At 39.7% G+C, this 13,038-nt stretch overlaps 1 protein-coding gene across 1 annotated transcript; it reads left to right on the top strand.

Annotated features, from left to right (window-relative positions):
* Positions 1-851: 851 nt before the first annotated feature.
* On the top strand, positions 852-7,881 carry tmem70 (transmembrane protein 70). The gene is made up of 3 exons (XM_020929285.2): positions 852-1,078; positions 2,106-2,220; positions 5,432-7,881. The coding sequence occupies exons 1-3, from the start codon at positions 923-925 to the stop codon at positions 5,866-5,868; spliced, it is 708 nt and encodes a 235-aa protein (XP_020784944.1). The 5' UTR covers positions 852-922; the 3' UTR covers positions 5,869-7,881.
* Positions 7,882-13,038: the final 5,157 nt, after the last annotated feature.

Raw genomic sequence — 13,038 nt, 5'->3', positions numbered from 1 at the left:
TAACAGACACACACACACACACACACACACACACACACACACACACACACACACACACACTTTCATACTAGGCAAGTGTGGATGAAGTGTTTGACAGTTTTTGACACTGGCGCCCCCCTGTGGCTCCTCATTTTTACACTGGTCTCCCATCCAAGTACTAACCAGGCCCGGCCGGCTGAGCTTCTGAGATCTGATGGGATCAGGCTTTGACGAGCCGGTATGACCACGGTGTGCGGGATTTTTCTCTGTGTAATAAAAAAAAATATTAATTAATTAATTAATTAAATAAATAAATAAAAATAAACAACAACAGCAATAATAATAATAATATAATAATAACAATAATAATAATAATAATAATAATAGCGATAACATAACAGCTATTTAAACCGTGTTACTGTTTTTATTTATTTATTATTATTATTATTATTATTTATTATATATATTTTTTTATTACACAGAGAAAAATACAAGTGCAATGTCGCAAATGCAAGTACAACGACGACATAAAAAAACACATAAAATCGAGTGCAATGTGTATGTATGAAAAAGAAAACTAAATTGTTGTCCATATTAGTGAAGATTTCTGTTTGCGATTGATTAATAATTGTGACTGAACTGAAACGTACTGATTTTAAATGCCGTCATTGTACTTACACTTGCGACACTGTAATAAAAAAAAAATATATATATAATAATAATAAAAAAATAAATTATTAATAATAATAATAATAATAATAATAATAATAAAGACAGGAACACGGTTTAAGCGTCTGTTGTGTATGTCATTCCTCTTCCTTACCGGCAGAGGGCGATAACACAAGACCTGTTTCCTCCCTGCACATGTAAACTTCCGTGCCACTGATAGCCGCACGCTTTGCAGAGCATCCGTACTTTCTCACGATAAACTTTAACACTAAACATGCTTTTATCAGCGTTATCCCGGCCGTGCGCGCTCCACGGGCCGCTCCGGGCGCTCAGAGTCACCGTAGCCGGGAGAGGAGCCTGTGTGTCGGCCTTCAGCTGCGGACCGGAGCCGCTCGTGCGCGCCGCGGGGAGGTCACTGCTCCGGCACGAGGTGACAAACACACACACCTCTGCTCTCATCACACTGCTATTACAGAGGAAATAAAATAAATAACAAAAATACGCTAATTAAATAAACGTGATTAGTGTCTTGTGGTGATTGGAGCTGTCACCCTGCTTCCGTTGTGTCCTTGGGCAAGAACAGATCAAGAGCCCTGTGTCCCCTGCCCCTGCAGATTTATCCAAAAACAGTGATTTGTCCCAGTTTTATTCAAGAAATGTCCCAGGTGTCTCTGTTTTTGACCAATTTGATCTAAACCAGGATTAAACTAAGCCTAAACCAGGACTACATCAGGTCTAAACCAGGACTACAACAGGATTATCTCAATTTTTGACTAATCAGATCCCTGCCAACAGTAAAGAGGAGCATAAAGTGTCATTGGTTTAGTCAGAAAAACAGAAATCCATGTTTGTGAATGACCATAAAGCAAAAAAATAATAATAAAATAAATGCAGCTACAGAAGTCCCTCAGATTGCTTTATGGTCATTCACAAACATGGATTTCTGTTTTTTCTGGCTGAACCAATGACAATTTATGCTCCTCTTTACTGTTGGCAAGGATCTGATTAGTCAAAAATTGAGATAATCCTGTTTTAGTCCTGGTTTAGACCTGATGTAGTCCTGGTTTAGTCTTAGTTAACTCCTGATTTAGATCAAATTGGTCAAAAATAGAGACACCTGGGACATTTCTTGTATAAAACTGGGACAAATCACTGTTTTTGGATAAATCTGCAGGGACAGGGGACACAGGGCTCTTGTTGTGTTCTTGACAGACATGAGAATCCACAATCTTAAATGCTCTTCTCACAGTATTATTTATACCAACCATCCAAACCCGGTTGATTCCCTAGAAATGTGTAAATCTTGTCACCCTGTTCTTGTATTAATTTAGCAGTTCATAGGTTTTTGGAATCGTTTAAAGCTTTGATCACATTAATAGCAAATCTTCTATATCTTCTTCTGTATTTCACAAAACACAGTGATTTTTTTTTTTTTCATGTGTCTGATGTGTTTGCAGAGTTTGCGTGTGCCCGGTCGTGTTCTCTGTCCTCCCTCTCGCTGGGCGTCCTCCGGGCCACAGTCGTCCGATGGACAGCTCATCTACACGGGGAGTCTGGGCACCGCCGTCCGAGGTCTGTTCACCAGCACACTGACCACGTTTACATGATGTTTTTTAACTCTGAATTTATAGTTCTGAATTAAATAGTTTGGATTTAAAATATTCTCATTTGAGTTTACACGGAAATGATCATTCTGAATTAAATCGCCTTTATTTATTTCTGCTCAGCGGGGGTTGGGAAAGGTTCTGATTGGAGAAGGGGAGCACAGAGTATAAGAGCATAAGTCGCACCCTCCAAAAGTCCATAATGAAGATTAAAGGTTGTATGGAGGATTTTTTTGGGTTTCAAGTTGTCAATGATAGCATTATAGAGGTGCAGTAGCCTTGTAATTATGATGACCAAAAAAAAGAGAATAAAAATTCATCAACTCTGGACGTGGTGGGGCTAAACATTTGCCAATAGATAACGACACTGCCTCGTTATCTGTGAGCTGACAGGCTGTCAATCAATCTCCCTACGTTTCTAGCGTAACTGACTTGCCTGCGCCGCCGGTACGTGGTTTACGTACGACTGTCACGCAGTCCACAGACGCAAGACGCACAGACGCTGTTTACTCCACCAACGCAACAGTTCTTAGCGGCTTTTTTTTACCTATATCTTCCTTGCAGTTTGCACAAAGTTTGTTGCAATGGCGACAAGAATCCAGGAGCAGTTCGCCGCAAAAGAAAGTCCGTTTTTGAGGTCGCTGAAAGAAGAAGACAAGGGGAAAAGCAGCGAAGCCAAACTAAGGTGATTCTTGAAGATTCATTCCAGCGATGGCGCAACTGAAGCAGACGCAGGGTCTAAAGACTGACACACTGGTCCACAAATTACTCCTGGACAGGAAACTTCTGCTTATTATGAAAACGTACTTTATTTCCAAGAGCTAGTCAAACGTTTTTCAGGACACGAAAGCGATATCCTATGTCTGAAAACGTAATTTTCAAGGCAAAGAAAGAGTCCGCTTGCTGCTGCGTGTTGTAGCTAGTTCATTCGCACGGAATCTCCGCGCAACCTTCTCTGCTCCCCTTTCCTGCTCCTGTCCCCGCTGCCTGTTCCGCTCTTCTCCCTGCTCCTCACTTCTCCGGGCATGGAATCTCCGCGCACCGCTCCCCTCTCCTCTCTCCTCTCCTCTCTCCCTTCTCCCTGCTCCGCTCTTCTCCCTGCTCCTCACTTCTCGTCCCGCGAACGAAATGTCCGCACACCCGCTCCCCCCGCTCCTCACTTCTCCGTCTTGCCTAACCAACACTGTAGTTAGTTGTTTACAAGTCATGTGCAGCGCACCGGCTGTAAACAAACCTGTTTCTGGCGTAAGGAGAAGGCGGGAGAAGGCGTTTCTACGTAGGGAGCTGTGGGGGAGGGGGGGTGGGTTCACACATGCGCAACATTTGAAAAAGGACAAACAGTCGCTGGATTTCTCGTTCCTTGGAAAATCCTCTATACAACCTTTAAGTCGCGTTTTTGGGGGGAAATTTACTTTATAAAATCAGTGACCAGGAACTGCACTGACATGATACAGACAGAACAGAGGCTCTTTCTGCAGGAGACATGCGCAGTAGAGTCAAGTGACAGTGGTACAGGAGGAACAGGAGCAGCAGATACTCACACACAAGACTAGAACCTCTCCACGCTTCACGCACTTACCAAAAAATATCCAACTACTTTTTTGTGAACGGGAAGGAAACTATAACTTAAGAGGCTTTTTAAATTTGAAACTGCCTCGTGCTCGAACGACAAGGAAGAGTTTTTTGTATCTCTGTTTGTGGTGTAAAGTTATGGAACAACATGATAATAGAACTAAAACTTTGTCCACATATACACGTATTCAAAAGTGCAGTTAAAAAAGGGATTATTTCAAAATACTGTGCTGATATATATCATATCTTTGTACATAATATACATATATTTGTTGTTGTTGTTAGATTTGTACTGTGAGTTATAGCTTATATTGTACAGAAAATGAGAAGTCTATATGTTCTTAGTTAATTTGGGACAGGAGAAAAAAGGGGTGGGGTTAAATAAGTATTTACTTCCCCCCACTCCTTTTTCGGACACAAGTAAAATCTGTGTGACATTTATTTTCGCTTATTATTACAGAAAATAAATATTTACTTTATGTGTTATATCTAAGTATTTATGTTCTCTATGTTACTGTCCAAATTAACATTCGTTCATTCATTCATTCACTCTCAACATTTTAATATGTAAGGGTCTGGTCAAGTGGTAACGGAGGGAAACGGGCAGATTTTTGACATTCAAATGTCTCTTATTCAGAAACTAGAGGAACTATTGAAATAAGTAAAGTATCAGAATGTAGGAAAGAGTTAACACTCCAACAGGGTAAAGTTAAACCTGTGATATTCTTTCAAGTTGTTGACAAAAAAATGTAAAAAACTCATGTCGGTAACAGAGGGAATGAAATATGCAGCACTTTTTGGGCAATAAATCCAAACAGTGATAACTCTTGGTTCTCACTTACATATCCTTAACAAACTGGTCTGAATATTTGCATCATATAGTTTTCTACCATATGGTACAAGATTAGGTTGAAAAACCTCTTACTTTTTGACTAATGAGATTTTTTTTTATTAAGAAAGTTCATGGTAACGGAGGGAAAAGTAACAGAGGGAAAATTGTTCAAGCAAGTAGAAGGTGCAGGATTTGACATAATTTGTCACTTTTTTCTTCTGAATACTTTAATATTACTTCAAAATGAAAGGAAACAATTTCTATAAAATATGTCAGTCCTTCCAAGCAAATTTTTATCATTTTAAATAATAAAAAAAAAAAATCATGTACCTTCATCAACATTTCAAAGATGAAATAACACAAGATATGATGAAATACATCCATTTATTTACATGATTTGCAGGTCTTTGAAATTTGGGAAATAATTTTTGTTCCATGTTTCATACATGGTCTGTTTAAAACATATGTAACTTTAGAACCAAAAATGGTACAGAAAAAAGGTCAACAGTTTCATAAACTAGAGCACATATGTATCTGTTCAATACATTTTTATATCAGATGAATTAACTTGAATTTTTGGCCTTGTTGTTTACTTCTGCTTGACTGGGTCCATCAGTCGCGATAAACACCCAAACTATGAAAAAAGTGCCACTTATTGTCCAAAAAATATGGTAGTTTGTTTCCTCACATTTTAAGACAGTAAAAATCAGATAAAGTGCCTTCTAGAGTTCACTAAAAATACTCTAAATAATCTATCTGCCTGTGTGTGTTCCAGGTGTGAAGGCGTTCTCCTACAGCACGAGCGGGGCCAGCCTGCTCCTCATGCCCCACATCCTGGTGACCACGGGCCTGAGCGCCCACAGCTGGGCCTATCAGCTCCTGTTCTGCGGCGTCATCGGCCTGTTCACCTTCATCACGCCCGTCCTGCTGCACCTCGTCACCCGGGGCTACGTGGTCCGGCTTTACCACCAGCCGGAGCGCGACACGTACACCGCCGTCACCTACAGCGTCTTCCTCACCGAGAAGAGGACCAGGTTCCATCAGGGGCAGGTGCGCATCCCGTCCGTCAGCAAGATGTTCACCACGTTCTACGCCGACAAGACGGGCCTGCTGGTGAACCCGGACTTGTTCAGCGTGCCCCAGGACTACAACCACCTCATGGGCTACGACAAACCCTTCAGCTTCAGCCCGGAGCAGATGGACGAAAGCTGAAGAAGAACCAACTCTAGACTTTAGACCCGATACAGAGTCTGGCTTTGTTTGTTGTACCGTAATTTCCGGACTATACGTCGCATCTTTTCCTCACACTTTGAACCCTTTTACAAGTAGGGGTGTACAAAAATATCCAAATATCGATATATCGTACCGTTTAATGTGATGATACAGTATCGATATTGTGGGCTGCTGTATCAGTATATCTCCAAGAGTTATTTTTGGTATATTTTACTAAATTATTTTGTTATAAAGCTACAGTTTTTGTTGTTTGTTTAGTGGAAGGAAACTTATTCATGTGACACATTTGACATTTTCACTGTTTTGATGATTAAAATGTTTGTGTTTCATAATTTATCAAAGACTTTTAGTGTCACAGCCATGATTTAGCCTTTATTTTTTTATAGAACTGTATCGAATCGATTTGAAATATACTGTATCGAACTGAAACTGTGTATCATATCGGCAACTTCTTATTGATACCGAGCCCTATTTACAAAAATGCGGCTAATATATGGACGGATTATTTATGTTTGTTACATTGCCCATTCATATACATGGTCTGTGGTTTGGCAGAAGTGCAGAAAGTGCTGCCGTGTGTGCGGTTAACTGGAAGTTACAGTGTTAGTGCTGTCGTCAGCACTAAAGTGAGTCTGATACGTTTTAATGACCCGTATGTGTTAAATGCATGTGAGTGCGTAAACGATGAGAAGAAACATCTCAAAGTTCATCAGCCGGACATCTACTCATACCTAATCTATAGAACTATCCCCGCCTCTGGGAGAGAATGAAATCTGCTGAAATCCTCCAAGACACTGACATGATCCAGACAGGACACAGACTCTTTCTACAGGAGACGTGTGCAGTAGAGCGTGGGGAGAGACGAGGCTGACGCGCCGAAGAAGATTCTCGTTTGATTGTGTTTTGAACATTTTGTGCTTCATACACACACCCTCCTCATGGAAAACACACGAAGAAATGCAGATGATGCAGCTTTTAAGTTAAAGGTGATCGATGTGGCTGTTGAAGAAGGAAACAGAGCTGCTGCACGTGAGCTCTGTTTGGTGAGACGTTGACAATGGCAGTGCGACAAACTGACGACAAAACCTTTCAGAGGCGATAAAAGCAGACGGCCCGAACTTGAAAATGTTCTCAAAGATGTGGATACCTGCGGCTTATAGACAGGTGCCGCCTTTAATTTAAAAAATAATACATTATTTTAAAATTTTATTGATGCGGCTTTTATTTAGGTGCGCTCAATAGTCCGGAAATTACGGTAAATAAAAGAAACACGTCCTCTGACTTGTGGGAGCTGACATTGCCGTAAACGTCATCACAGCAACGAGGCGTGAAGCTGGCACGCCGCACTAATGAGCTGCAGATTATTTTTCATTTGTACCAAAATGTGTTGTCACTCAACGCTGCCCGATGGTACGTGTATCACGTGTATCACCGATTAAGAAAATAAAACAGGAGAACAAAGTCAGTACGTCGCAGTGGGAGTGTACTGGTGAAAACAGGAGTCAACTAACAAAATGGCGTCTTGAAAATAAGCGATTAAAGACCGCTCAAACATGCACGGATCACTTCAAATACAATATTTGCATGAGGAAATAAGGAGAAGAACATGTGGACTTTGCATAATCTGTTTGCTTTAAAACAAAGACTAAAAGGAAGAGAAACTGAGAATCTGCTGTGTCAGACAAAATAGACATTGACTGACATTGTTGCTTCATTTTAGTAATAAAATAGCTCCATATACAGTTTGATTTTTTTTTTTTTTCATAAGGAACAATGTGTTCTTTGAATTATGATCCTAGATGCTTCACTCAGAGGAAGATGTGGTTTGCCTGTAGCCCTTTGTGTCATATCGTAAACATTGTAAAGGGCTGCACACCTCTGTGAAGTTGACCCCCATCAAATCCAAACCTACATAAAAACTATGTCAATCGTTTGTGCTGCAAAAAATGTTATTTGTGCTGCTTTAGTTTTTGAGATATTAATGATTCTTTTATAGGACAAATTGGGGTCAGGCAGCCCCACAGGAAGCTTCAAAATGCTCTAAAATGGCACAAAACGGAGTCAGTTGTTTGTGCTTCGTTTTTGTTGTTTTGTTCTGCAAAAAGTTTTGTTTGTGTGATTATTGTTCTTAAGATATTAGCAGTTTTATTTTCGCCACAAAATGTTAAATTGCCTCAAAACAGGCAGAAAGTTATACAAAATGTTTTTTAATTTGTGCTGTGACTGTTTTAATTTGTGCAAATATATTTCAAAAATTATTTATTATTATTTTACTATATTACTTTTTAATATAGAAAAGTCAGTATTATTATATAAAATATGAATCAAAAACGAGTTACTAAAGACTGATACATATTTTTTCTCTTCACTAGTTTTGTGGAGTTTTTTCTAAAGCCGCTGTCGTCAACTGAGTGGAAATGACGTCATATAATTTCTGCAAAGATTATAATTTTAGAAATATACTCGCACAAATGAAAACTGTCACAGCACAAAACAGAACAAATGAAATGCAAACGTTTTGTCTCCAAAACTAAAACAGCACAAACGACTGACAGTTTCTGAGTAGATAAGTGTTTGATGTGGGGCCAACTTCACGCAGGTGAGAGCTGCACATCTTCTCCTCTGTTAACAAGGATGAGGTGTGACAACTTAAATAAATATAATGAGAGGATCATTCATAAGTTTGGTCAGATTGACCAGTGAGGAACATTAAAAATTAAAATCTGTTGTGCAGTTAGGACAACTAAGATAAAAAATAATGTGTTACAATTACAATTTAGGCTTTAAAAAACACAAAAATAGACAAAAATAAAAGTATGTTGTGTTTTTTTTTTTTTTGTTTGTTTTTTTCATTTTGGTCATGTTTATTACAAGATTGTCTGTAACTATTTCTGCCTGCGCTCTGTGTCCAGCAGGGGGAGACACTGACCCGCTCTCTGTTGACCTCTCGGTTTACGTCAGTACGTCAGAGTCTCCTAAAATGATCAGGCCTATTTTTACCCGCGGAGTGAGATGCCTGGGCCGCCGTAAAGACGCGCTCACATGTGGGCCCCGCCGACTCCTGTTCTCTGCAAACACCAGTCCAAGTCTGAACTGATTCTGCTTCTACAAACACACAACAAAACACGACCAACAGATTTACTGTACACTGAATAAAACACCGACTACAGGCAAAATATACAAAAAATATCCCCGAGAAGTTGAGTTAAAAACAAATCTGATCTCTGACCTACATATTTACAGAAACATAACTGCATTTTGTCAGATTTGCGTAACTAATAAACCTTTTGGATTAACTTTTACTACGTTCCCATATTGTGCTTTATTTATTTAATGTTTTATAATTGAGAATAAAGGAAATATTGAAAATATTAAATTAACAGTTTCAGTGGTAATGACTAGTCAGGCCGGCGCCGCCTAGTGCCTCCACTCAATTTAATTTCTCAAGCAACTAGATCAGGACTCAGAAAACACTAGACCAGGCATGTCCAAACTATGGCCCGGGGGCCAAATGTGGCCCTCAGACTTCCAGGTGAATTGGCCCAAATGACCTTGCATCAATTAAAAAATCTTTTTTGACTGCAAGTTTTTTTTTGAATATCTACCTTGATAAAGCAAATATTTCATATTAAGTTTGTGGTTTTAAGTATCTTAGCGTGAATAAAGACTGATGTTTCATTCTAACGTGTTAAACATGCACATATTTCAGTTATTCTCTGTATTGAGCATTAGTCTATGGCCCTCGATCGGCCTTCTGCTTCATCTGTGTTTATGTATGTGGCCCTTGATGAAAACAGTTTGGACACCCCTGCTTTAGACGGTTTGCAAAAATCCCAAAAGTTGTAGCCCGCTCACCGGCGCAGACAGGAGGGAAGTGACGCAGACGATAAGGGCTGTGATTGGTCGTCCCTACCGCAGCTCTACAGACATTTCCTGTACTCGGCTTTCTGTTCTTTCAATATGTACTGAGAAATAATGTGTTTAATGCAGCTTTGCGCATATGTGTTTAAGTTTTACAGAAACAAAACTTAAAACCGCATGGCTCACTTGCATAAACTAAGAGCTCAAAAAAACAGCTCGCTCCTTGTGCCTTGACGCGGTTCATCTTCTGTCAGACTTTAAAAGGACACGACTCAGTGGAATATGAGTGTTCTTTCTGTGACAGAGGGATATTGTACTAATAGTGAGTCTGTTCTGTGCTTTTATTGTGTTGGAGATGGTTCATGTCAAACTTTTCAGAGATTATACGTCTGCAGGTCGTACACACAGACTGTATATATGAATGGACATATATCCAAGCCCCCTGGTGTTTTGGTGGTGAATTACATCGCTGTGCACAGACCTCAACGCAGATCCATAAATCAAAAACAACGGCGACGGTGGCAGTGACGCAGAACTATACTTCACCCTTACTGCTTACAAAGAGAGAAAAAGCGTGTGTATATATATCTATATATATATAAAATATAGACACACATATAAACTGGTGAGGAGGGCAGGGTCTGTAGTGGAGCAGAGCTTGACTCACTCACATCTGCGGCTGAGAAGAAAAGAGGAAACTAAACAAGCTCCTGTCCATCCTGGATCACCCCAGCACCTCCTGCACAGCTCGCTCTGGAAAACATTTGTCCCACAACTCATCCCTCCAGCTGATGAACGCAGAGGAGGGACTGCTCTGTTGCTGTATTTGAAATATTTAATTTACTTCAGGATCAATAGAGAATCATGTATTTATCTAAAATTAATATTGTACTGTGCAGAGTTTTGGAGTTCTTGGGTCTTGCGTTGACATTCAGAACTGTTGCACTTACTTTTTGGACATTTCATGGCAAAGTACAACATGATCAGTAGAAAAATGTGGCTTTTGCCCCTTCCTGGTAGCCTGATTCATCAGTCGGTTTCACTTCATTTCATTTTGTGGAAACCGTCTGACCTCACAGCATTAGGATTCGTTCACTTGACGGTAGGTGAGTACTTTTTTTAAATTAACCAGTCGCTGCTGTTTGGTTGTGACGTATGTAACTGGTATATTAAGTTTTTCCCAAATCCTGCTGGAAGAAGGACAATAACGTCTTTCCCCTTGATAAAATTCGCCAAACATTCTCTTTGTTCCAGCTTTAAATCCTCGATCTCGGGAATCGTCGCCAACACCGAATGTCTGTCTCTTCGCTGATTGTCTGGTGCCCGAACTCGCACTTCTGGGGTTTTTGCGAACTGTCTAGTGTATTCTGATTCCTGACCTAGTCACTGGACAGAAATGAAATTGAGCGGAGACACTAGGTGGCGCCAGCCTGGCTTCCGTCTGAGAGTCAAATGAAACAGAAAATGCAAACCAAAGTTCTTGTAGAGATGAAAATGCAAGTTAGGCTTTTTTTGTCTACTGTGGTCCAAAGCAAGAAAAAATATCTGACAAAGGCTTTTTTTTTGCCAAAACACTATTTTAAAATTAAAGAATAGATTTTGGACGTCGGCCATCGGAGTGTGCGATGCATTTTTTCACTTTTATTACAGCACCTGGGAGTGTTTCATCATCCCATTCTATAAAGTACTGGCATACGGTGACGCTGTGCTGACACATGAGTAAAAAAGTTGTGGAAGCACTACAGTTTAGTTGCTTTTTAAGAAGAAAAAAAAGAAAAAAGTTTTGGGGTCTTTACAAGATGCAGTATAGATATTGTAGAATTTCATACACAGTTAATCATTTATCACAGTATTACTCATCTCAACTCACTTTATTTTTAGAGCATTTTAAAAACAACACAGTCGACCAAAGTGCTGAACACAAATTATAACAAATATAAGAAACACATAACAAACAGTAACAGGTAAATATAATAAAATACAAATACAGGTAAATAAATAGTCAACCCTCAAACTAAGGGCCTGTTAGGCCTTGTTTCAGATCTGGTTAAGTCCTGGTTTTAGAGCTAATTTAGTCCTGGTTTTATTCTTGGTTTAGTCCTGGTTTAGACCTAGTTTAAACCTGGTTTAGTCTTGGTTTTAGACCTGGTTTAGTTCTGGTTTTAGACCTAGTTTAGACCTGGTTTTACTCCTGGTTTTAAGTCCTGGTTTAGACCTTGTTTTACTCCTGGTTTTAGTCCTGGTTTAGACCTGGTTTAGTCCTGGTTTAGACCTAATTTAGTCCTGGTTTTAGTCCTAGTTTAGACCTGGTTTAGACCTGGTTTTAGTCCTGGTTTAGACCTAGTTTAGACCTGGTTTTACTCCTGGTTTTAGTCCAGGTTTAGACCTAGTTTAGTCTTGGTTTAGACCTGGTTTAGTTCTGGTTTTAGACCTAGTTTAGACCTGGTTTTAGTCCTGGTTTAGACCTAGTTTAGACCTGGTTTTAGTCCTGGTTTAGACCTAGTTTAGACCTGGTTTAGACCTGGTTTTAGTCCTGGTTTAGACCTAGTTTAGACCTGGTTTTAGTCCTGGTTTAGACCTAGTTTAGACCTGGTTTTACTCCTGGTTTTAGTCCTGGTTTAGACCTGGTTTAGTCCTGATTTAGACCTAATTTTGTCCTGGTTTTAGTCCTGGTTTAGACCTGGTTTAGACCTGGTTTTAGTCCTGGTTTAGACCTAGTTTAGACCTGGTTTAGACCTGGTTTTAGTCCTGGTTTTAAAACTGGTTGAGACCTAGTTTAGTCCTGGTTTAGACCTGGTTTAGTCCTGGTTTAAAATGTAGTTTTAACCTGGTTTAGACCTGGTTTAGACCTGGTTTTAGTCCTGGTTTAGACCTAGTTTAGACCTGGTTTTAGTCCTGGTTTAGACCAAGTTTAGACCTGGTTTTAGTCCTGGTTTAGACCTAGTTTAGACCTGGTTTTACTCCTGGTTTTAGTCCTGGTTTAGACCTGGTTTAGTCCTGATTTAGACCTAGTTTAGACCTGGTTTAGTCTTGGTTTTAGACCTGGTTTAGGTCCGGTTTTAGACCTAGTTTAGATCTGGTTTAGACCTGGTTTAGTCCTGGTTTAAAATGTAGTTTTAACCTGGTTTAGACCTGGTTTAGATCTGGTTTTTGTCCTAGTTTAGATCTGGTTTTTGTCCTAGTTTAGACCTGGTTTTAGTCCTGGTTTAGACCACAATATTTCAGTGATTGTTACATAATTGTGACTTTAGTTTTAGTCGTGTTTTAGTCGTGTTTTAGTCGTGTTTT

Source organism: Boleophthalmus pectinirostris, unplaced genomic scaffold, assembly GCF_026225935.1.
Source record: "Boleophthalmus pectinirostris isolate CB_2022bp ecotype Guang Dong unplaced genomic scaffold, ASM2622593v1 HiC_scaffold_16, whole genome shotgun sequence".
NCBI classification, from domain to species: domain Eukaryota; kingdom Metazoa; phylum Chordata; class Actinopteri; order Gobiiformes; family Gobiidae; genus Boleophthalmus; species Boleophthalmus pectinirostris.
This window is presented reverse-complemented; position numbering and strand designations above follow the sequence as displayed.